Source organism: Balaenoptera musculus, chromosome 20 (genome assembly GCF_009873245.2).
Source record: "Balaenoptera musculus isolate JJ_BM4_2016_0621 chromosome 20, mBalMus1.pri.v3, whole genome shotgun sequence".
Classification (NCBI taxonomy): Eukaryota; Metazoa; Chordata; class Mammalia; order Artiodactyla; family Balaenopteridae; genus Balaenoptera; species Balaenoptera musculus.
In genome coordinates, this window is record NC_045804.1 from 38,981,836 (window position 1) to 39,003,746 (window position 21,911).

At 37.3% G+C, this 21,911-nt stretch overlaps 1 protein-coding gene across 3 annotated transcripts in view; it reads right to left on the minus strand.

The window, feature by feature from the left end:
- AP2B1 (adaptor related protein complex 2 subunit beta 1) overlaps positions 1-21,911 on the minus strand; it is a 127,293-nt gene that overhangs the window by 77,644 nt on the left and 27,738 nt on the right. For all 3 annotated transcript variants that reach the window (XM_036835847.1, XM_036835846.1, XM_036835845.1), the window contains exons 6-9: positions 9,555-9,745; positions 7,314-7,535; positions 6,672-6,792; positions 6,444-6,539 (exon numbers count right to left, since the gene is read on the minus strand). In XM_036835847.1, the coding sequence (XP_036691742.1) occupies positions 6,444-6,539; positions 6,672-6,792; positions 7,314-7,535; positions 9,555-9,745 (630 nt within the window). The remainder of the gene's footprint in view (positions 1-6,443; positions 6,540-6,671; positions 6,793-7,313; positions 7,536-9,554; positions 9,746-21,911) is intronic.

A 21,911-nucleotide genomic window follows, 5' to 3' on the forward strand; every position in this document is an offset into this window, starting at 1 on the left:
CTAAGAGGTATTCTTGCCAAAAACACTGAACATGAATATTACCAAGCCTCTAGATTTAATTGTCTAAAGGGGATGAAGGAATGAGATAAACAACATCACTAAAATACTATCAGCCAAATCTAGACTCTGGAAAATTCTACAAGCCTAATGATCTAGTCCTTTCAATAAATGGCACCCAAATAAATAAGTAAAGACTTAAGAGACATATTAACTAAATGTAATGTATAGCTAGTTCTTGTTTAGATTTTGATTTGAACAAGGCAACTGTAAGAAGACATTTAGACACAATTAGGGAAAACTGAGCATGGACTAGGTATTCAATGAGATTAAGAGTTACTGTTTGTTGAGTATGGTAACTATATAATGACAATTTTTTTTTTTAGAGGATCTTATCTATTAGACATACACATTGGACTACTCTAATAAGATCATATCTGAGATCTGCATTAAAATATAACAGTAACTCACTCCCTTGAAGGGGGAGGGAGAGGGAGAAGATCAAATGGGAACAGCAATGTGTTGATATTTGTCCAAGATGGATGGTACATGGGTACATGAGAGCTCATTAATCAATTTTACTTTAGTGTATACCTAAAAATTTCTGTAATAAAATCTTTTAAAGGTACTATAATTTAAACCAAGCAATATAATGAAAACAAAATTGCATCTTGAGGTTATTTATATGAGGTCATATATATGATGATTCTGTTCTCTTTTATTATTGTAGTTTTCCCATTTTTGAATTCTATTTTATTCATTTTCAACTAGTATTTCCTGTGCTGTTATTACAACAGCAAAACAGTTGGGAAATTTTAAATATAAAAGTTATGATAAATTATAAAGCATGTAAGGGTTAAATTATCAAATTAGATAATACAAATAAAGTACTCAGCATAGGGCTTGATAGAAAGCTAACATTTACTGAACCCTTAGTTTCATTATTATAATAAAGATAAACAAAAGGCCATCTCCCATGATGCATCAATATTCGAAAACATTTAAGTCTAGGATAGTAATTTTCAAGCAAATTGTCATCTCACCTATGTTGCTTTTGATTAAATTTTAAAAACACCATTAAAGCAGTATGGCAGAGGAACAAAAGTAAATATCCAATCATTGTATATACAAAGTAAGTCCAGAAACAGAAAAAGGCATACAGACATATAAAATTTAGTATATGATAAAGGCAACATTTCATAACAGTAAGGAAAGGATGAATTGTTCTGGTGTTTGATCCCCACACTCTTATGTTTAACCAAACCATTGCCATTAAAGTAGAAAATAAAAGTGAATTTTATATAACTTTGAAGTGAAGCACAATTTTCTAGGTGTGCCACTAAAGAGATCATTGGGAGAGGGACTTCCCCGGTGGCGCAGTGGTTAAGAATCCGACTGCCAATGCAGGGGACACGGGTTCGAGCCCTGGTCCAGGAAGATCCCACATGCCACAGAGCAACTAAGCCCGTGACCACAACTACTGAGCCTGTGCTCTAGAGCCCGCGAGCCAAAACTACTGAGCCTGCATGCCACAACTACTGAAGCCCGAGCACCTAGAGCCTATGCTCCGCAACAAGAGAAGCCACCGCAATGAGAAGCCGGCGCACCGCGACAAAGAGTAGCCCCCACTCTCCGCAACTAGAGAAAGCCCACACACAGCAACGAAGACCCAATGCAGCCCAAAATAAATAAATAAATAAATTTATTATTTTTTAAAAAAAGATACCATTGAGAGAAAATGGATAGAACTCACTACATAAGGAAATGCGAACTTCTATGAATCAAGAAGTCAAATGAAATCAAAAGGAAAATAATAGGGAAAATAACTATTAATGAAATGAAGGGGTATTAAATGAATTAATACCTTTAGTTAATTATAAAAGACTTTAAAAAATCAATGTGGAAAAGATAACACATTGAAAAAAGATACACACTCCATGAAAAAGCAATTCCAAATGGCTAAGCGTAATGAAAAAAATGTCACCTCAACTAGAGATCAAAGATTTAGCTACAAGGATCCTCCTTATAACCATTATTTGGAAAAAGAGCAGAAACAACTTTAAGGTCCATACAGGAAGAGAAAGGCTAAATAATTATGAAGCAATCACATACAGTTATGTCTACAAACCACTAAAAATGATGTAAAATATGATCAGTAACATGGGAAAATGTCCATGTATAATAAGCAAAAAAAGCAGAATACAAAACATAAGTAAATAGCATTTGTAGAATGATCTCGTTTTTGTAAAAAACACACCTGTTTATGGAGGACTATGTAAACAAAGACTTAAAATCATGTCCACATCATCTCTGGGAGGATAGAACAGGGGTAGGAGAAAGCAGAGTGTTCTACTTTTAATTTGTCTTATTTTATGATTTTATGTAGTAAATACATATGCTTTTTGTTTGTATAAGACATAAGTAAGTACCTTATCTTGAGCTACAAAAATGAGAAATGGTAAACACCAAAGAACAGAAGACTGGGAAGTGAGGAATACCTTAACTTAGTGACTTAATCTCTCTCAAACAAAACCAAACATATAAATAAATCTCGCAAACAAATAAAATCATTTTATTTGTAAGAAAAGGAGGGCAGGGGTTTATTTCCTCCTTAAAGAAACAGGTATACACTGTAATATATACAGCTTTAAATCTGTCAATCATACCTCAATAAAGCTAGAGGTGGGGTGGACAGTAAAATCTATTAAAAAAACCAACCAAACAAAAATGAATAGGCAGGGCTTCCCTGGTGGCGCAGTGGTTGAGAGTCTGCCTGCCAATGCAGGGGACACGGGTTCGAGCCCTGGTCTGGGAGGATCCCACATGCCGCGGAGCAACTAGGCCCGTGAGCCACAACTACTGAGCCTGCGTGACTGGAGCCTGTGCTCCGCAACAAGAGAGGCCGCGATGGTGAGAGGCCCGCGCACTGTGATGAAGAGTGGCCCCCGCTTGCCACGGCTAGAGAAAGCCCTCGCACAGAAAAAAACGAAGACCCAACACAGCCAAAAATTAATTAATTAATTAATTAATGAAATAAAATGTCATCAGAAAGCTTGTTTAAAAAAAAAAAATGAATAGGCAAAAGTTACTGAAAAAACAGTACTATGAAATTGCTTTTTCAGTGTTATTTATTGACTCAATGGCTTATGCTTAATCTTTAACCTAACCAACTTAATATGATAAAATTATACATTTTTTTCACCTCAGGATACTTAAAGCAACAAGGAAACACCTGTACTTACAGTCATGCCAAAAAACAACTCCAACTCTTAACACCCAAATTTTACAATAGGCCCTGTTATCTTAGCTAAGCACTAAACTAAAATTCTTTTTTTCTCATCTGTCATATCTTTGAAACCAACTACACATTAAAAAAGGGTCAGGGCTTCCCTGGTGGCGCAGTGGTTGAGAATCTGCCTGCCAATGCAGGGCACACGGGTTCGAGCCCTGGTCTGGGAGGATCCCACATGCCGTGGAGCGACTGGGCCCGTGAGCCACAACTGCTGAGCCTGCGTGTCTGGAGCCTGTGCTCCACAACAAGAGAGGCTGCGATAGTGAGAGGCCCGCGCACCGCAATGAAGAGTGGCCCCCGCTTGCCGCAGCTGGGGAAGGCCCTCACACAGAAATGAAGACCCAACACAGCCATAAATAAATAAATAAATAAATTTATATATTAAAAAAAAAGGGTCAGATGCCCTGAGAAAAGCAGCAGCTCAGTCTGGAAGGTACAGAGAAAGGCTATTACAATTCCCTCGCTGGTTGTTGCCCTTGTCCCACGGATAGGTTAGTTAAAAACAGGCAATCACTGCCTCTCCTGCCCCAATTGAACTGTGTCTGGACTAGCCAACTCTTTCCAACTAATAACTTTCATGATTTAACCAGTTCTAAGAAAAGTTCTTAGGCAAATCCAGGTAACTGGAGATAAGAGAACACTAGCTAAAAGGCAGGATTCTTGAAGGTTGATCTTAAGCTTCCAAAGGAAGTTCATTCCCCACACACTCTCATATTCCCACCAGGGCACCCTGAATCAAAGGAAGAAGTGAGAGCCACCAGAAGTTCATCTCTTCCATAAGATGATGGATAACTTTTCCATTTAGTCATAACAGACGGCACTAACAGCTGCTAGGAATCTAGATGCTTTGAGAACACTTTCTAGTAATTCCAGGGATAGAAAAACCTCTTTAACTTTGGGATGAGATTCTTTGCAAGAGCACTGTCAGAGAGGTTAGTAAGACAATGACATTCTGGCAGTGAAAAGCACAAAATGACTCTTCTGCTACCAAAATAGCTCTGAAAATTGTCTGCATTAATACCATAAGTAGGTGGCTATTCCACAATGAGAAAAGAAAAAGAAAAAAGTTAAGTAGTGGTGGTAAGTTAAGAAGTGTGGTAGTAAAAAAAAGATGTAACACATCAAGATCCAATAAACAGATTTTCCCATTTCTCAAATGGAGCAACAAAGTATATATTAAGTATCTGAAGCAACTGAGCTGGCAGAACCAGAAGTAGAAACCAGGATTAATTAACTTCTTGCTATAACAACTAGTCTACTAAATGATTTATCAGTGGTAACTACATGAAGCAGCATTCAGTAAATAAAAACAAGGAAGGCCAATAAGGAATTTGGCTTTCAGAGACACTTCTCTGACACAGCATCTGTTTCCTTCTGTTCCTGTGAAGCACTGGTCATACTGTACAAATTATTTTAGTTAACTATCCTTGTGAAATCATATGGTCCAATCTGACTCAAAGTAGAATTACAGGGACTTCCCTGGTGGTGCAGTGGTTAAGAATCCGCTTGCCAATGCAGGGGACACGGGTTGGAGCCCTGGTCCAGGAAGATCCCACATACGGCGAAGCAACTAAGCCTGTGCACCACAACTACTGAGCCTGTGCTCTAGAGCCCACAAGCCACAACTACTGAGCCCGTATGCTGCAACTAGTGAGGCCCGCGCACCTAGAGCCCGTGCTCTGCAACAAGAGAAGCCACCGAAATGAGAAGCCCCCGTGCACCACAACGAAGAGTAGCCCCCACTCGCCGCAACTAGAGAAAGCCCACGTGCAGCAATGAAGACCCAACGCAACCAATAAATAAATAAATAATTAAATAAAATGTCAAAAGAAAAAAAAAGCAGAATTGCACATAGTCAAGTAGTAAGAACAAATATGGAGCTCTGAATCCACAATACTGTTGTGAACAGAAGCCATCATTAATTGCAACAAATTTCTGAATGAGGAAAAACAACAGAGGTTTGGTGACTGATGAAGCAGTGCATTGTAAGTTGTAGCCCTTAATACCTACTGGAAGGCTGCAACCAAGCTAGAACCAATCTGCCCTCTAAGACCACAGAGAAGCTCTTCAAGAGAACTGCCAAGTAAAGATCAACTCCCTGCCCTAAAGCAGAAACCTGCTAGTCGACAGCCCTGCCTATGTGCACAGAAGTCCTGAAAACTTTTCTGTCATCTCATTCTTAATATAAATAGGCATCAATTTACTGTAAGTATGGTATACACTTCAATTAAAAAATCACATATAGATGTGCAACCATCACCATAAAATACTCCAGATAATTAAATTCAAACTGCAGAAACAAAACCAAAAACTGTAATTCACATCCCAAGAGATTTAAGAAACTATTGCAACCACAAAAAAAGGAATGCTATGAAAAAGTATCCATAACAAGAAACAGCAATGAAGGGAGGCTGTATGGAAAGACGGCTGTGCAGAAGACAAGAAAGCAACCACCCAGACTGGAGTAAGGACTGGAAGGACAGAGGACTGGAAGAGAGAAGGGTTTAGAACAAAAGAAAAGTTTTATAAATTTGATATTATGCTTGAAAAGCTGGAAGAAGACAGGAGTGCAATGAAGGCACAATGAAATTTAAAAAAAAAAAAAAGGCCATTATGAACTCCAGAAAAAACAAAAGCCTGTATAAGAAAGAAAACACAATCATTTGATTGTGTAGGCTCTACATATTTACAGGCATAATACGCACAGTAAGCTTTGCAAGACTCTAGTTGATAGAACAAGAAATAAAGTTATATTATCTCAATTTACAAAGATAATATAGGAACAAAAACCTCATGATATAACTATACAGGGGATCAGAAGGGTAGAAGTAGGAGTGATGGAGTATATGAACTAAGTTGCTTATCTCATAGCGGAAAGTTAATAGACAATGTCTACAACTGGTAAATCAATAAATAGTAGCATAAGGATATTAGAGATATGGAAGTAATCAAAATAACTAAAACTAGGAACAGAGTTAAACATGATTCCCTCGGGAAAGAGAGGGACCGGGACAGCTGCTTTTCATTAAAAATTCTTTAATATTTTAACAATGTGCTTTATTATTTTGATAAACTTAAAATGTATTTTAAGGAAAGAGGTGAAGAGAATACCCAGAGTCCCATAACGTGATCACAACCACCATGGGACACTTGCCTCCACCTTGATGGCACACCGTCCAATGGCCCGCACAGCTTTGCGCACAAAGTCGACATCCACCTCTGTGGCATACTCCTTCAGTTCTGCCAGAACCTGTTAAAAATCCATGAAGCGAACAATCATTAAGGATTCTCCAACAGCAATTTCATGGCCTAGGTTTTTCTGAAGGCCAGATCTTAAGATCTAAGTTATTAGATCTTAACTTGAATCTACTTTAAGTCTGACCTGAGCAATGTTGGCTTGGGATGCCAAACGAATCATGATGTCCAATTTCTCTAGTTTCACATAGATGGGATCATTGTACTTCACAAAGAAAACTTTGATCTCTTGCTTCAAGATTTCAGGCCTGTGGTACACAGAAACACAAGATAAGGAAGGTGAGGCATATATTGATATATCCTTCTGAGTCTGCATTAATACCTAACCTGTGCTTCTCTGCTCTCCATTCACACACTCCACTCCAGGGAAAAAAACTCACAAACTTCCTCTACACCCCTCTAACCAGATCCATCTGGCAGACTATTTTTATCCTTTTTAAGGGGCAAAGTATATATTGCCAAGAAGAACCACTGGAAGAACAACAACCTGATCTAAATTACAGCCTGAGCCATATTAAGCAGACACTAGCTATCATACAACTAAGAGTTCCTTCAGAAAAGAAACTAATTTGTAGAGCAACACCAGGCATTCATTGTAGGAACACTCTAAAATCAACTGTTAGCCTCCTGACCCTGGGCAAGTTGCTCTACCATACAGTATTTTCACTTTCATTAAACAGAGTTTTAACACAGTCCTCTTTAATACTCATGTTATTAAGTTTAATTCAAAATTACAAACACTTTAATCACCAATTCATTTTTTCCCAACCTTTTCTGGACGATTAGGTTGATGTTCCTCAGGGCGACGTACTGCACCTCTGGCTCCCCAGACAGCAAAGTGACAAGAGGAGGGGCCAACTTCTTCAGCAGCATATTGTAGTAGTCAGAGTCCTTGGGTAACAACTCTAGAAATTTCATTAGGACTTTTACTGCTGAAAGCACCACTGCTGAGTTGGCATGAGATAGCCGAGGAGTTACCCGTTCACAGATACTGAGGACAGAAAATGAAAATTAGTACCTTAAATTATAATTTCTTTGCTCAATCCAATCTATAAGGTAATGCTGTCAGAGGTTCCCATGGCCCAAGTATAAAGAAATTAGAAAATCAGTTAGAAAAGTCAAAACTCCATACATAGGTAAATTTGGGATCCAATACTGCAGACGCCTCATTCCCAGCAAACTACAGGCAGAGCAAGGATATCAGAAGACTTTAAGAAACCAGCAATAAGGGATGTTCAAACTGGAAGGAAACTAGCCAATACCCAAAACACCTGAAGCTCACACCATTTACCTTCCTATTTTATAGTCCTCTCTGTCTCCCCATATTATGTAAGGGCTCCCTGCCTCACAGCCCATTTCTCCTCAGCCTATAGGAAGTCAAATTAAGCATTCTGAGAGTTATTTCACGGTGAGAGATATCAACCAACTGTGGCTGAAGTTTCACTGTAAGATGCAGAAGGAGATGGGCTGACAGGGAAAACCACCCAACCTCTTGCATTCAGGATAATAAGGGAATCTCGGAAAGGGTGTTTGTTTGTTTGTTTTTAACAACACAATACCACTGCAATACTCTCTCAACCTCATCCCCTTCTCCTAGTCCCTGCCACCTACACTTAAATGTCTCATAAAACATAGAATATTTAGTTATCTGTTGAGGGTTCTTCAGAAATTAACCTAATTTTTATAGCTCTTAGGCAATGTGAGTGGCTAGCTGACTCAGTTAAGGACACAAGATAAGTAAGCTGTGTTTTTCTCCCTTCCTCCTGTATCTACTTGGCTGACTCCCTGACCTCCTTTAGGTCTTTATACAAACGCTACCTTCTCAGGGAGACCTTTCCTGACCACCAAGCATTTGTTAGATCTCTTCCTTACTTTATCTTTCTTGTTAGCACTTATCATCATCTGACCTATTATATGCTGTATTACGTATACATATTATATATACTTCTGCCCTATTCCTCAGAATAAGCGTTCCATAAGAGCTATGATTTTTGTTTGTCCACTGCTATATCCTCAGAGCCTAGAACAATGCCTGGCATACAGCATGGGCTCAATAAATATTTGCTGAGTGAATGAGTAAGTGTGAGATGTCAATGACCAAGAGAAAATAAAATTGTACGTAAAGTTCTTTCCAGAAGATATTTGTACTTTCAGTGATGGAAAGAAACTATCAGGGTGAGCTTTGGTTAAATCCAGAGGGAACAATTTCCCAGACAAGTGAAGAGCACTTACATTATAGTAGCTCGAGCTTTAGCCGGGCAAGGAAGGTTCCTATCTACCATAATTAAAATGAAGAGCCAACAATTCTTCAGAATTATTTTGCCTAGTACAGTGCCTATATACACAAAATGTTCAATAAAAACTGATGATACCTCCAATTCTGTAAACTAAAATGTATGTATGTGTATATGAAATTTAGTAGTCAGTATCTGATAGTCAAAGAAAATCTGCAACACTAAAGTGGTAGACAGCTGAGCAGAACAATCCAGGTGTGCCTTCCAAAATCTTCTCCAAATTCAGACTGATGTGATTCCTATATCTAACGGAAGACATCATACATTTTGCTGGCTCCAACACAGTTTCTCTAGTACTAATTATAAGCCAGCTCAATAACTAGTATCAAGCCACTTACTATGTATCTAAAAGAACGAAAATTTTGTTACTACAGTGAGAGACACTCAAAAAACCTTTGTTTGCCAAATGGCTAGGAATTGCTGTATGGGAGATGTGAGACCATGATGAGGGAGAGTTTTTTCAGAGGGTTGTAACTATACTGTTCAAAAAAGAAATGAAAAATACACATCTCCTCTTAGGAAGAGCTATTTTTGCATGGTTTACTCTACCACCTAAAATGTTCCTAAATACACTGAGAAAATACCACGGGATAGCAATATCTATCCCGTAAGCCACTGATTTTCTCAACGTAACAGACCCTTATTCTAATACAGACTTACTAGAACTTATTGAACCAGGCAAGACTCCTAGATACTATCCAGAAAAACAGACTGACCTCTGAGCCTCCCGGTCATCTTTAGGGTTGTAATTAGACAGGCAGTCCAGGATGAAAATCTGGCCCCATTCGGTGCACTCATTCAGGGCTGTCAGTAGCTTATTAATGTTCTGTGGATTCAGATCGAGTAAGTTGCTGTTTGGGTGAGATTCACTGATTTCAGATAATGCTGCTACAGCATTAGCCACCACCTGGGAAAGAAGCAGATATGACCTTGATTTGTCAAGAACAGTACAACTATTTCTCTGGATCACTTCATAGATCTCAATTCATAACCGTTCCTGAACATTTTACCCAGTCAGCTAGAAAGAGATATACTGCTTTCAAAACGTATAATAAACCACCAATGATGGCATATATAGCTTCCTCATGGTCAGGCAACATAGAATTAAAACAATTCACATAGTAGCAGAGAGTCCCTCATGATTTACTATTAAAACATTAATAATTTTAATAGTAGTCAAAACTATCAGTAGAATTAAGACACATGAACAGCTGTAAAAGAAGTGAAGGTTAGGGACTTCCCTGGCAGTCCAGTGGTTAAGACCCGTGCTTCCACTGCAGGGGGGCATGGGTTCAATCCCTGGTTGGGGAACTAAGATCCCACATGCCTCGCAGCCAAAACAAAACAAAAAACACAAAACAGTGAAGTTTAAATATGAAACGTGTACATTAGGCAATGGAAAGAAAAATCTAGGCCAAACAATTTTATAGGTGTATGGGTGTGCATGTACTGGGGGGTGGGGAGGTGATACTTCAGGTGTCAATCACACCTTAAGTCTCAGAGTAAGAAAATGTGACCTTGAAACCATAGTTCACTGTAACATGATGTTGGGAAAGCACATAATCTCCGTGAAATTCAATTTCCTCATCTGAAAATGGGATAATTTAATCCACCTCACAGATTAGCTTTAGTTTGAGGATAAAATCAGATGACTTAGGTATAAGTGCTTTCTACAAAGCATTATACAAAGTTAAGGTGGTAATATTACCATAATTCATCAAGACTAAGTTGCACAGTTTTTCATGTTAACATCTCTGAAGTTCGGATATATTTAATAATCAACGGCATGTCAGTTTAATAGGAGGTATTTTTCTTTCTACGTAATACAGGAAATAATAATGCATCTTAGAATCGATGAAATATGGTACCTCAAATGTATCCTTAACTCAGGCAGTATGATAAATGAAAAATTGCTACCAAATATAAGAAAGTATACTTGTATCCTGACTTACAGACCCAGAAATCCGTACTAGCTGCAAGAAAAAAAAGTGGACACTTTATCAAAATTACAGATTATGTCTAATTTAACTAAGAAATCTACAACCAATGAATGTTTAAAGTAATTTTAAGATTATAAAAACACCCAAAAATAAACAAAACAGACAAAAAACTATAGCTCTGTACAAATGAATTTAAAACCACATTTTGCAGTGAGGCTCTCAGCTGTCGCTAAATATTAGCACAGGAAGGCTATATATAAATATTCTGTAAGCATAAATGAGATGCAATAGGTAACAGCTTCATTAATTATGTATATTGAAAAGATTCTCAAAAATGTCAACTCATTTTTAGTTCTTACTAAAAAGCTTGAGAAACTAAGAGTTGTATGATTATCCTATTGCTAGCAAGAGAAGAAACATAATGGTTACAGTTTAGCTATTGATTTTAATATCCACATCACTTGGGTACTCTGCAGATTATCCCAGTATATGATTTTACCTAGAAGATAAATTCTAGAGAATATGATTTTTTAAATCAAATAATACATTTATGACAGTATCCATTAACTAAGATAATGATGCCACAAATGGAATCACCTTCAGTTATAATTTAGTGATCAGGACAAAAAATTCCAAGATGAAAAAAAATCAAAGGTTCACTTGGTAAGTATGATTATGGATATAATATTTTATTGTTATTAAGACAAATCGAGAAGGATTATCTAGTCCACCTATCACATGGTAGCATGCATGAGGTTCTTTCCTGACTTAATTTTTGTTTGCCAACCACACCATCAAGCATGGCCTTTAGTAAAAATTAAAAAGCATGAAGAGTGAAACAATAATCTCCATCATCTCAGTGCTTTACATGCAGGGAAAAGATACTGTGTTTCCCCTGTATAATACGCTTAATACACTGGATTACAGGATAAAGGATCAAAATGTCACACTGGAAGAACAAATGCCTGTTTTCCTCTCTTGCTGCCAACACATGCCCAGTCTTGGTTACCAGTTCGTCCAAAACAAATGTCCTGTCACAACTTACCATTTCTGCCAGTCAAGTTTTTTTAATGCTAAAAAAAAAATTAAATATAAGGTCTGTTACCAGGAAATGTTGAACAGAATGAACAATTAGAATTCCTCTGCTAACATCACAGGTAATTGGAAATTAAACCAAGTATATAATGCAGCTAATGAAGTATATGTTCTGGTGGTAAAACAGGCAATTTTCACTTATTATCACATTAAAACAAGAAAAGAAACAGGGAAAAGTAAATCTAATTAAAAGATCCAGAGAGATCAGATTATGTGATTATGTTTAGAAAAGTCTGCATGGGGAAAAAAGATCACTGCCAAATGGTCACTGAACCAATGACTGACCAGAGGAGATGCACCCCCAATAACAAAACTCTACTGCTATTCCTCTAAAATTCCTTCTATTCTGCCTTTCCACTTTCATCTCCTAATCTTCACATTCATACTGCTAGGTTTTCAGAAATATACTGAGGAGGGCCCATAAAGAGCTGCTTAGAGTTCTCCTGGTCAGTAAGCCATGCTTCTCTCACTCTAATGGAAACTTAAAATGAGCATTGAATCTCAAGCAGGCAAAGAATGACTTCAAGACAGCAGCTGGGTAGCTGGGGTATACAGGACAACTCACCTGTCTCTGTGTTTCTTTGGAATTTTGTATAGAATGTAGTACATATATTATCTCTTTTTAAAAATAAACTTTAAAAATAATGTATTGAAACATGATTTACTTCCTCTTCCCAGAGAGCCTTCTCCAAACAATAATTCATTATCAAAAGAAAAAATCTGACTCTTACAGTAACTGCCCTGGTTTACTAGTGTATTAAAACAAAGGTTATGTCTCTTTCTCTTGTACCATCACTTTGAATCTGAACTAAGACTAATACGCATAACATTTTCCCCCCTAGAAAACTGGCAGTTCTTTTAGGAAACACTGCCATGAAGAGAACAATTGCCTTTTAATTATAATCTCAGAAAAACTGGAGTTCCCAAGAAAGAAAGGGGTTTCTAAAGGAAGTTTTGCTTTAAAAATGGATTTATAAATAGGGTTTAAGTGAGTTTTCTCAGCACACTGGTTGATTTACAAAAAGCTGGCATCTAGGCTACAAAGGAACATATCCCATAGCATCAAAAATTTTTTTAAAAATTCATCTTGCCTCCCAATTATGGTAAATTCTGTTCCTTGGGAGACTGCAATGAAACATTCCTCCTCCCCATCCCACCCCCACCCCCTGTAGACCTAATATAATATGTATACTTTACAGATATTAAACACAAACATATACATACATACAAAAGTATGTGCACACGTGCACGTGTGTGTATAAAATCACACTCAATACTAGACAAATTTTTCTCTGCCCTAACTACAGACTTCCCTTCAATCTGACAGTTCACTGTGGACCCTTGGAGTCTGCTGAATTTTTTTTTAACATAAGCAATTTGTGTTTTGACTTACTTTATACTATACCTAATAGAATTGGACAAAGAGATAAAAAACAATAATAGCTAAAACTTACTGAACACTTACTATGCCATTTACCTTCCCAGCAACTCTAAGGTAGTTGCTATCAAAATCCACCTATTACAGATAAGGAAATAGGCTTTAAAAATGAATTTATAAATAGGATTAGAGAAATTCAGTGACTTGCTTAGCCAACAAAGCTGGAAAGGGAAAATGGTTGAATACAAACTCAAGGCCTGTATCTGATTCTAGTGTCTGAGTACTAATCACTCTGCCGCCTGCATTTATAGAAGTTCCAAGAGCTGTGAACTTCAAATGGGGGAAAGGGAAAGAAAAATAGGAGCTGGGGAGAATAATATAATCAAAACATTACAAGGAGAAAAATGTATTCTCCTACTTTATATATTTCAGAGATAATCACATCTTAGCAGCACTTAAAAGAGGCAAGATTTACTATCCAGCTATAAAATCTGATTTATAAGCTACCCCTGTCTCATATGCAGCAATTCTGAGGACATAAATTTGACATTACTTTTTTTATTTTTATTTTTTGGCTGCGCCCTGCGGCTTGCGGGATCTTCTTCCCTGCAAGTGGAGTCTTAACCACTGGACCACCAGGGAAGTCCCAGACCTCATTTTTTTTTTTTTTTTTTTTTTAAGGAGCAAGCTGGAGCGGTGGGTATGATTAAAATAAAAATGATCCTGTAAAAAAAGAACTCTAGAAGGAAATCTAGATATACATTGGGAGTGGAGTATCACAGAAAGAAGCTCCTTTAGGAGAAATCTCTCACACATTTCCCTGTCCCTTTGAATGATCTCTCTAATTTCACTCATTTTCATAGCCTCATAACCCAAGAAAGATAGCACTTCCCAATATAGTGACTTCCTCCTATTAACTATATTTAGAAGACTTTCATTTCTAGCAATGACCTTCAAGGTCACACTCTGAACAAACACTTCAATTTTCCCGCTCAATTTACAATCCTTTTGGCTGCTGCCCCTGAAGACTTGAATAAATTGAACGCAGTAGAATAACTGACCAAAACTATTATAATGGAAAATAAAGGTGATTTGTATACTTTTGTCCTCTTGAAAATCAGCGACAGTTCAGAATCTCACTTTCTTCTTTATGGATTTGCCTCAAATAACACATTAAAGCACAGGGCATTTATTCTAAGCATGTTTCAGTCATTATCATCTCCTTAAGAACACAATGACTGGACTTCCCTGGTGGCGCAGCGGTTAAGAATCTGCCTGCCAATGCAGGGGACATGGGTTCGATCCCTGGTCCGGGAAGGTCCCACATGCCGCAGAGCAACTACTGAGTCTGCGCTCCAGAGCCCTCGAGCCACAACTACTGAGCCCGTGTGCTGCAACTACTGAAGCCCACGCACCACAATTACTGAGCCCACATGCCACAACTACTGAAGCCCGCGTGCCTAGAGCCCATGCTCCGCAACAAGAGAAGCCACCGCAATAAGAAGCCCACGCACCGCAACGAAGAGTAGCCCCCGCTTGCCGCAACCAGAGAAAGCCTGAGTGCAGCAACGAAGACCTAACACAGCCAATATAAATAAATAAATAAAAATTTTAAAATGTATTTTTTTAAAAAAAAAAGAATACAATGACTATACGGTACCAGTTAATTTTACAGTCATGCTTTAATCCAAGACACTGTCCAGACTGCCAACTAATAATATGCTGACTACATATGACATTCTGTAATGTTCTGTTTTTTTTCCCCATCTTCTTTCCTAGAATGAGGAAGCTAAGTGAACACATCTACCTAGTGGAGTCAACACATCCCATTACAGCAAGAAAGTCTGAATATCTGGTAACAAGTAAGATTTAAAAATTAGACTCAATAAAACTCATTACTTACTTAAGGGGCTTACGTAAGTAGCTTAAGATGTGTTTTGATGAAATACGAATATTCACAAAGCTAAAACACTACAAATAAATATCTACAAATGGACAAAAGGCACTCCTAAGAAGCCAAGAGTTACTTGGCCCACCAGCCCTAAAATCACACAAAAGCATGCTGCAACATGAACAAAACAAAAAATTTATTATCACACCATCATCTCCCTTTTGATAGTAAGTAATCCCCTGCCAAATGAGAGCCTTGAGATCATTTTAAAAGGGACACTAAGAAATGAGTAAGCCGTGATCTTTCGGTACACTACTGAATTACTATGTACAACAGATTCAGTTTTCAGGAAGTTGCCGAAGAAAACTGCTTTAGGCATATCCTTGAACAATTATCTTTTAAAAGTAATCCTGCAATGATGTGTTAAGTAATATTGTAAATAGATTTAGCTTCATTTGTAGATAAGCTGCCCTCAGAATCACCCTAAAAAATAATGTCTGGCTTTAAATAATGTATACAAAAGAATTAAGTATCTTTGGGACTTCCCTGGTGACGCAGTGGTTAAGAATCCGCCTGCCAATGCAGGGGACACAGGTTTGACCCCTGGTCCGGGAAGGTCCCACATGCCGCAGAGCAACTAAGCCCGTGTGCCACAACTACTGAGCCTACACTCTAGAGCCATAACTACTGAAATCCGCGAGCCCAGAGCCCATGCTCTGCAACAAGAGAAGCCAATGCAATAAGAAGCCCGCACACCGCAAGCAAGAGTAGCCCCCGCTCACCGCAACTAGAGAAAGCCCGCACATAGCAACGAAGACACAACACAGTGAAAAATAAATAAATTAAATTATAAAAAATAATAAAAATAATAAAAACAGCTTTATTAAAAAAAAAGAATTGTTTACTGAGCTCTGACCGCCACAGCAACAGTCAGCTCTACCCACCACCAGAGCCTCCCATCAAGCCTCTTAGATAGCCTCAACCACCAGAGGGCAGACAGCAGAAGCAAGAAAAACTACAATCCTGCAGCCTGTGGAACAAAAACCACAGTTACAGAAAGATAGAGAAGATGAAAAGGCAGAGGGCTATGTACCAGATGAAGGAACAAGAAAAAACCCCAGAAAAACAACTAAATGAAGTGGAGATAGGCAACCTTCCAGAAAAAGAATTCAGAATAATGATAGTGAAGATGATCCAGGACTTCGGAATAAGAATGGAGGCAAAGATTGAGAAGATGCAAGAAATGATTAACAAAGACCTAGAAGAATTAAAGAACAAACAAACAGAGATGACCAATACAATAACTGAAATGAAAACTACACTAGAAGGAATTAATAGCAGAATAACTGAGGCAGAAGAACGGATAAGTGACCTGGAAGACAGAATGGTGGAATTCACTGCTGCGGAACAGACTAAAGAAAAAAGAATGAAAAGAAATGAAGACAGCCTAAGAGACCTCTGGGACAACATTAAACGCAACAACATTCGCATTATAGGGGTCCCAGAAGGAGAAGAGAGAGAGAAAGGACCAGAGAAAATATTTGAAGAGATTATAGTCGAAAACTTCCCTAACATGGGAAAGGAAATAGCCACCCAAGTCCAGGAAGCGCAGAGAGTCCCATACAGAATAAACCCAAGGAGAAACACGCCGAGACACATCGTAATCAAAGTGGCAAAAATTAAAGACAAAGAAAAATTATTGAAAGCAGCAAGGGAAAAACGACAAATAACATACAAGGGAACTCCCATAAGGTTAACAGCTGATTTCTCAGCAGAAACTCTGCAAGCCAGAAGGGAGTGGCATGATATACTTAAAGTGATGAAAGGGAAGAACCTACAACCAAGATTACTCTATCCAGCAAGGATCTCATTTAGATTTGATGGAGAAATCAAAAGCTTTACAGACAAGCAAAAGCTAAGAGAATTCAGCACCACCAAACCAGCTCTACAACAAATGCTAAAGGAACTTCTCTAAGTGGGAAACACAAGAGAAGAAAATGACCTACAAAAACAAACCCAAAACAATTAAGAAAATGGTCATAGGAACATACATATCGATAATTACCTTAAACGTGAATGGATTAAATGCCCCAACCAAAAGACATAGACTGGCTGAACGGATACAAAAACAAGACCCATATATATGCTGTCTACAAGAGACCCACTTTAGACCTAGGGACACACACAGACTGAAAGTGAGGGGATGGAAAAAGATATTCCATGCGAATGGAAATCAAAAGAAAGCTGGAGTAGCTATACTCATATCAGATAAAATAGACTTTAAAATAAAGAATGTTACAAGAGACAAGGAAGGACACTACATAATGATCCAGGGATCAATCCAAGAAGAAGATATAACAATTATAACTATATATGCACCCAACATAGGAGCACCTCAATACGTAAGGCAACTGCTAACAGCTATAAAAGAGGAAATCGACAGTAACACAATAATAGTGGGGGACTTTAACACCTCACTTACACCAATGGACAGATCATCCAAAATGCAAATAAATAAGGAAACAGAAGCTTTAAATGACACAATAGACCAGATAGATTTATTTGATATATATAGGACATTCCATCCAAAAACAGCAGATTACACGTTCTTCTCAAGTGCGCACGGAACATTCTCCAGGATAGATCACATCTTGGGTCACAAATCAAGCCTCAGTAAATTTAAGAAAATTGAAATCATATCAAGCATCTTTTCTGACCACAATGCTATGAGATTAGAAATGAATTACAGGGGAAAAAACGTAAAAAAGACAAACACATGGAGGCTAAACAATACGTTACTAAATAACCAAGAGATCACTGAAGAAATCAAAGAGGAAATCAAAAAATACCTAGAGACAAATGACAATGAAAACACGACGACCCAAAACCTATGGGATGCAGCAAAAGCAGTTCTAAGAGGGAAGTTTATAGCTATACAAGCCTACCTAAAGAAACAAGAAAAATCTCAAGTAAACAATCTAATCTTACACCTAAAGAAACTAGAGAAAGAAGAACAAACAAAACCCAAAGTTAGCAGAAGGAAAGAAATCATAAAGATCAGAGCAGAAATAAATGAAATAGAAACAAAGAAAACAATAGCAAAGATCAATAAAACTAAAAGTTGGTTCTTTGAGAAGATAAACAAAATTGATAAGCCATTAGCCAGACTCATCAAGAAAAAGAGGGAGAGGACTCAAATCAATAAAATCAGAAATGAAAAAGGAGAAGTTACAACAGACACCGCAGAAATACAAAGCATCCTAAGAGACTACTACAAGCAACTTTATGCCAATAAAATGGACAACCTGGAAGAAATGGACAAATTCTTAGAAAGGTATAACCTTCCAAGACTGAACCAGGAAGAAACAGAAAATATGAACAGACCAATCACAAGTAATGAAATTGAAACTGTGATTAAAAATCTTCCAACAAACAAAAGTCCAGGACCAGATGGCTTCACAGGTGAATTCTATCAAACATTTAGAGAAGAGCTAACACCCATCCTTCTCAAACTCTTCGAAAAAATTGCAGAGGAAGGAACACTCCCAAACTCATTCTATGAGGCCACCATCACCCTGATACCAAAACCAGACAAAGACACTACAAAAAAAGAAAATTACAGACCAATATCACTGATGAATATAGATGCAAAAATCCTCAACAAAATACTAGCAAACAGAATCCAACAACACATTAAAAGGATCATACACCACGATCAAGTGGGATTTATCCCAGGGATGCAAGGATTCTTCAATGTACGCAAATCAATCAATGTGATACACCATATTAACAAATTGAAGAATAAAAACCATATGATCATCTCAATAGATGCAGAAAAAGCTTTTGACAAAATTCAACACCCATTTCTGATAAAAACTCTCCAGAAAGTGGGCATAGAGGGAACCTACCTCAACATAATAAAGGCCATATATGACAAACCCACAGCAAACATCATTCTCAATGGTGAAAAACTGAAAGCATTTCCTCTAAGATCAGGAACGAGACAAGGATGTCCACTCTCACCACTATTATTCAACATAGTTCTGGAAGTCCTAGCCACGGCAATCAGAGAAGAAAAAGAAATAAAAGGAATACAAATTGGAAAAGAAGAAGTAAAACTGTCACTGTTTGCGGATGACATGATACTATACATAGAGAATCCTAAAACTGCCACCAGAAAACTGCTAGAGCTAATTAATGAATATGGTAAAGTTGCAGGATACAAAATTAATGCACAGAAATCTCTTGCATTCCTATACACTAATGATGAAAAATCTGAAAGAGAAATTATGGAAACACTCCCATTTACCATTGCAACAAAAAGAATAAAATACCTAGGAATAAACCTACCTAGGGAGACAAAAGACCTGTATGCAGAAAACTATAAGTCACTGATGAAAGAAATTAAAGATGATACCAACAGATGGAGAGATATACCATGTTCTTGGATTGGAAGAATCAACATTGTGAAAATGAGTATACTACCCAAAGCAATCTACAGATTCAATGCAATCCCTATCAAATTACCAATGGCATTTTTTACGGAGCTAGAACAAATCATCTTAAAATTTGTATGGAGACACAAAAGACCCCGAATAGCCAAAGCAGTCTTGAGGCAAAAAAATGGAGCTGGAGGAATCAGACTCCCTGACTTCAGACTATACTACAAAGCTACAGTAATCAAGACAATATGGTACTGGCACAAAAACAGAAACATAGATCAATGGAACAAGATAGAAAGCCCAGAGATTAACCCACGCACCTATGGTCAACTAATCTATGACAAAGGAGGCAAAGATATATAATGGAGAAAAGACAGTCTCTTCAATAAGTGGTGCTGGGAAAACTGGACAGCTACATGTAAAAGAATGAAATTAGAATACTCCCTAACACCATACACAAAAATAAACTCAAAATGGATTAGAGACCTAAATATAAGACTGGACACTATAAAACTCTTAGAGGAAAACATAGGAAGAACACTCTTTGACATAAATCACAGCAAGATCTTTTTTGATCCACCTCTTAGAGTAATGGAAATAAAAACAAAAATAAACAAGTGGGACCTAATGAAACTTCAAAGCTTTTGCACAGCAAAGGAAACCATAAACAAGACGAAAAGACAACCCTCAGAATGGGAGAAAATATTTGCAAATGAATCAACGGACAAAGGATTAATCTCCAAAATATATAAACAGCTCATTCAGCTCAATATCAAAGAAACAAACAACCCAATCCAAAAATGGGCAGAAGACCTAAACAGACATTTCTCCAAAGAAGACATACAGACGGCCACGAAGAACATGAAAAGATGCTCAACATCACTAATTATTAGAGAAATGCAAATCAAAACTACAATGAGGTATCACCTCACTCCTGTTAGAATGGGCATCATCAGAAAATCTACAAACAACAAATGCTGGAGAGGGTGTGGAGAAAAGGGAACCCTCTTGCACTGTTGGTGGGAATGTAAATTGATACAGCCACTATGGAGAACAATATGGAGGTTCCTTAAAAAACTAAAAATAGAATTACCATATGACCCAGCAATCCCACTACTGGGCATATACCCAGAGAAAACCGTAATTCAAAAAGACACATGCACCCGAATGTTCATTGCAGCACTATTTACAATAGCCAGGTCATGGAAGCAACCTAAATGCCCATCAACAGACGAATGGATAAAGAAGATGTGGTACATATATACAATGGAATATTACTCAGCCATAAAAAGGAACGAAATTGAGTCATTTGTTGAGACGTGGATGGATCTAGAGACTGTCATACAGAGTGAAGTAAGTCAGAAAGAGAAAAACAAATATCGTATATTAATGCATGTGTGTGGAACCTAGAAAAATGGTACAGATGAGCCAGTTTGCAGGGCAGAAGTTGAGACATGTATACACTGATGTGTATAAAATTGATGCCTAATAAGAACCTGCAGTATAAAAAAACAAACAAAACAACTAATACTAAACTTTCATTGGGTTATTTGTATGGAAATATGTTAATATAAATGTTTCAGACATTACATGAAATTTCTAAAAATCCTATATTTGTATTGGTATGGAAATATGTATGGAAATATGTTAATATAAATGTTTCAGACATTACATGAAATTTCTAAAAATCTTATATTTGTATTTGTATGGAAATATGTATGGAAATATGTTAATATAAATGTTTCAGACATTACATGAAATTTCTAAAAAAAAGAATTAAACACCTTTAAAAAATAAATTTGCCGTTGAAATATTAACCCTTCTAAAATCATTAATAACCAGCACCACGATCACCATACAATAAAGAAACGTTTGTTATTATTAAGGGCTTACTCTATACCAGGTTCACTATTAAGTGCTCTGCAAGCCCTCTTTTATTTTTCACAACGATCCAACGATAGAGGCACTGTTTATAATCTCCATTTTGTAGACGAGGATACTGAGATGTTTAGGGAGACCACCAAGCTAAGAATGGCAGACCAGGATACAAATCCAAGTCTGGTTGGTTTCAGAGCCCGAGTTTTAACCCCCATGTGTTAGTACTGAAGCAAAAAAAAAAAAAAAAAAATTTCACAGTTACAAAGCACTTTTCTGTTTTTGAGATACTTTCATAAAGAGTGAGTCAACTCTTTATAAGAGGAAGTGATTAAATGCAATTTGGTATGCTGGATTGAATCCTGGAATAGCAAAAGGATATTTGTGTTGAAACAGGTGAAATAAAGTCTGTACTTCAGTTTATAGTAATGTACCAACGCTTATTAGTTTTG